General features: G+C 47.7%; 1 protein-coding gene across 2 annotated transcripts in view; it reads left to right on the top strand.

Annotated features, from left to right (window-relative positions):
- Window positions 1-3890, top strand: part of TMEM169 (transmembrane protein 169) — a 12431-nt gene extending 8541 nt beyond the window's left edge. Inside the window, exon 3 of one of the 2 annotated variants that reach the window (XM_017534952.2) lies at window positions 2765-3890. In XM_017534952.2, coding sequence (XP_017390441.1) covers window positions 2765-3387 — 623 coding nt within the window. In that variant the 3' untranslated portion in view covers window positions 3388-3890. The remainder of the gene's footprint in view (window positions 1-2764) is intronic. The other variant, XM_037740778.1, reaches the window with a different exon arrangement.
- Window positions 3891-4178: the final 288 nt, after the last annotated feature.

Here is a 4178-nt window from a genome sequence, read left to right as displayed (position 1 = left end):
AAAAAAAAAAAAAAAAAAAAGAATTATTTTGCAGGCTGGGCACAGTGGCTCACACCCATAATCCCAGCACTTTGGGAGGCCCAGGCAGGCAGATCACTTGGGGTCAGGAGTTTGACACCAACAACAGGAGTTTGAGACTGGCCAGCATGGTGAAAAGCCATCTCTACTAAAAATACAAAAATTAGCCGGGTGTGGTGGGGTGTGCCCGAGGTCCCAACTACTTGAAAGATCAAGGCAGGAGAATCACTTTAACCTGGGAGGTGGAGGTTGCAGCAAGCTGAAATCCCATCACTGCACTCCAGCCTGGGTGACAGAGCAAGACTCCATCTGAAAAAATTAATAATTATTGTGATTATGGCGCAGCTTTAGAGAGATGAGGTAGATGGACAGATCTGTAAGACATTTGCTCACAGTGAACAAGATAAGCAGTTTCCCTGCTCTCCTGCAGTTGACCTGCAGGGAAAGACAGACAGTGAACAAGTCAACAAATAAGAGATACTTTCAGGTAGTGGTACGAGTTCCAGAGATAACAAAACCATGCTGATGGGAAGATGAGTACTGGTGGAAGCTGGAAGGTGCTGGAGGAGAGATTGCATGTTGTGAAAGGGTTCTCTGAGGAGGTGACATTTGAACTGATCGAAATGACCTGAGGGAGCCACTCTGAAAAGTTCTAGGGCAGAGCTTTTAGAGCAGGTGATACATTTCTTCTTGCAACATTATTGTCTTTTATTTATTTAGAGACAGAGTCTTTCTCTGTCACCCAGAGCAAGGGCAAAGCCCCTGAGGTGAGAGCGGCTTTGGCTGGTTTATAGAAAGGCGTTATTTCAGTGCAGGGAGTGTAGAGAATAAGAGGGAGGATGGTGAGAAGAGGACAGGAAGGTAGGCAGGGGCTGGATTGCGGTGGCCCTTGCAGGTCTCGGTAAAGAGTTTGGGATTTGTTCCAAGTGAAAGAGGAAGTCAGTGGAGGACTTTTACGCAGAGAGACATCATCTCACTTATATTTGTAAAAGATCACTCTGGCTTCTCTATGAAGAATGGATTACAAGGGTTAAGACTGGATGCTGATTGGAAATTATTGTGTCCCTGCAGCCACAGTAGCACTAATGGAGAAGTTCAGGTGATAACAGGAGATAGCTGGAGAAGGGAAGCTGGATTCAGGATGCAATCTGAACTTATTGATCAGAGGCAGGAAGTGAGGGAAAGAGAGGAATCAATAATGACTTCTGGATGATTGACAGGAGCAATGGGGAGAATAGATGGTGTGTTGTTTACTGAGATGAAGACCGAAAAGATGGGGTTTGGGGACTGCACATTCCTTGTTTCTGGGTAAGCAGAGTCCCTGCCACTATCCAGGGCTCTGCTCTTTAGGTGGCTTCATCTTACCTCTCAGCGTCAGGCAAGGAGGCCACAGGGCCCAAGGGCCATGCCTGCCTAAAGCCTGTACTTTCCCATCCCCACCCACACTTCTAGGGTGGCCAGAAGATGGCCATTTGGTTCTATGTGGGTGTGTTGTGTGTATGTGTGTACGTATGTGTGGTATATGGTATGCAGTTTTGGTGTGGTGTATGTGTGAGTGTGTGGGCTGTGTTTGTGTGTTGTACGATATGTGCACGTAATGTGTGGTGTGTTGTGTGTGGGGGTGAGTGTGGGTGGTGTGGTAGGGGGAGTATATGGTGTATGTATGTGTGTGATGTGTGTATGGGTGTGGTATGTATGGGTATGTGGTGTGTGTGTAGAAAGTGTACATATGTGGCATGTGCATATGGCATGTGGGTGGGTATGTGTAGTGTGTATATGTGGCAGGTGAAGGGGGTAGCATTTGTGTGCATGTGTGGTGTATGTATGTGTGGTATGTGTGATATGTATATGTGTGTGTGGAGTGTGTGTGGTAAGTGTGGTGCATGTATGTGTGGTATGTATTGGTGTGTGGTATGTATATGATACATGTATGTATGTGTTGTGTGTGGTATGTGTGGGTGGGGGATATGTGTGGTGTGTGTATGTGTTATGCATGGTGTTTGATGTATGTGGTGTGTGTATGGGGTGTGTGTGTGGTATGTGTATGTGATGTGCATGGTGTGTGGTGTGTGTATGGGATAGTGTAGTGTGTGTTTGTGGCATGCGTGTGGGAGACGGCTTGTGTGTATGTGTGTGAGAGTGTGTGTGTGTGTAGTATGTGAGAGGGTGTATGTGTGTGGCATATATGTCATGTGTGTATATTATGTGTGCAGCCTCTGGATGTGAGGGCTGGATCAGGCATGTGCCTGACCCCTCTCGGGAAGTACAGAACCAGGCGTGAGAAGGGAAGGTGGTGGCCATCCATCAGCCCAGCACATATACATGCAATCTTGACACAGTAGCTGACACACATGAGCAGTATCTTCACAGCACTTGTTACCTAGAAATAGGATCATCATTTGCATCATGGCTGTAGCAAAGTTCTTCACACTCCTCAATGCCACAGAGATCGTGCCAAGATTGAGGCCCAAAAAAGTGTAGAGATACATGAAAAACAAGCTTAAGCTGCCTCACAATTTTATCAGGACCCAGGAACAAGGAGTGAGAGTTCATGTGGGAGCAATAACACCAGCGGTCGCCCTCCCTAGGGAGACCTACTCAGTCCACCATTGAATCACCGACTCGGGACTGTGCCAATGCTGTAAAAAAGGCTACTCTTGTCCTCATCCCCAGCCTCGGGGGTGCAACACGGAGATGCAATGCCCACTCTTCCGATCTTGACTCTCACCTTCTTTGTACCCTACAGATATGTGGAACCTGCCTCTGGACAGCCGCTATGTCACCTTAACTGGGACCATCACACGCGGGAAGAAAAAGGGTCAGATGGTAGACATCCATGTCACATTGACAGAGAAGGAGCTGCAGGAACTGATCAAGCCTAAAGAGTCATCAAGGGAAATGATGCCTGAAGGAAGAATGGCCTGCCAGATGGGAGCCGACCGTGGGCCCCATGTGGTCCTCTGGACGCTGGTCTGCCTGCCTGTGGTCTTCATCCTCTCTTTCGTTGTCTCTTTCTATTACGGCACTATCACCTGGTACAACATCTTCCTCGTGTATAATGAGGAGAGGACCTTCTGGCACAAGATCTCGTATTGCCCCTGCCTCATTCTCTTCTATCCAGTGCTCATCATGGCCATGGCTTCTTCCCTGGGCCTCTATGCTGCTGTGGTCCAGCTCTCGTGGTCCTGGGGAGCATGGTGGCAAGCTGCCCGGGACATGGAGAAAGGCTTCTGTGGCTGGCTCTGCAGCAAGCTGGGTCTGGAGGACTGTTCTCCCTACAGCATTGTGGAGCTACTTGAATCCGACAATATCTCAAGCACTCTCTCCAACAAGGATCCCATCCAAGAAGTAGAAACCTCCACAGTCTAAACTCCCAACTTACTTCCTTCTCTGGCTCCAGTAGCCTATATATAATCTTATAATTCCAGCAGATTCTTTCTTTAAATTACCCCCACTCTCCCCAGTTCTTCTGAGAAACTGTAGTCCATACTGATCAGTTTTACCATCTTGAGGGTTCCAGGAGGGCAGGGAACAGAAGAGCAATTGCACCAAAGCAGTTCATCCAATGGACAAACTCTTCTTGATTCCCTGCCCTAAAATCACCATGTATCTAGGACAAGGAACTCTCCTGTATGTCATTTTTGGGAGCCTGAAGATGTTACTGGTGCCTGGAACTGAGGGGAGCATGTGACTAAATGTGTCAGGGAGAATAAGGAACCTCAGGGGTAACCACATCCACCCAGATAATAGGGGTGGATTGAGACATTTAGGAAGCTGGGCTATCACAGTGTAGCAGAAGGTAAAGATCTGTATGTATCATTTAGATTTAGCTGCATAGAATTAAAACCCTAAAATATCAGTGGCTTAAACAAGATAGAAGTGTATTTCTGGCCAGGCACGGTGGCTCATGCCTATAATCCCAGCACCCTGGGAGGCCAAGGCAGGACCTCTTGATCACAAGGTCCTGGCCAATATGGTGAAACCCCATTTCCACTAAACGTACAAAAATTAGCTGAGCGTGGTGGCACGTGCCTATAGTTCCAGCTACTTGGGAGTCTGAGGCAGGAGAATCGCTTAAACCAGGGAGGCGGAGGTTATAGTGAGCTGAGATCATGCCACTATTGTCCAGCCTGGTGACAGAGCAAGATTCTGTATCAAAA

This window comes from Cebus imitator, unplaced genomic scaffold, assembly GCF_001604975.1.
Source record: "Cebus imitator isolate Cc_AM_T3 unplaced genomic scaffold, Cebus_imitator-1.0 Scaffold89, whole genome shotgun sequence".
In the NCBI taxonomy this organism is placed as follows: Eukaryota; Metazoa; Chordata; class Mammalia; order Primates; family Cebidae; genus Cebus; species Cebus imitator.
The sequence above is the reverse complement of the archived record's forward strand: the minus strand, read 5'-3'. Positions and strand labels throughout refer to the sequence as shown.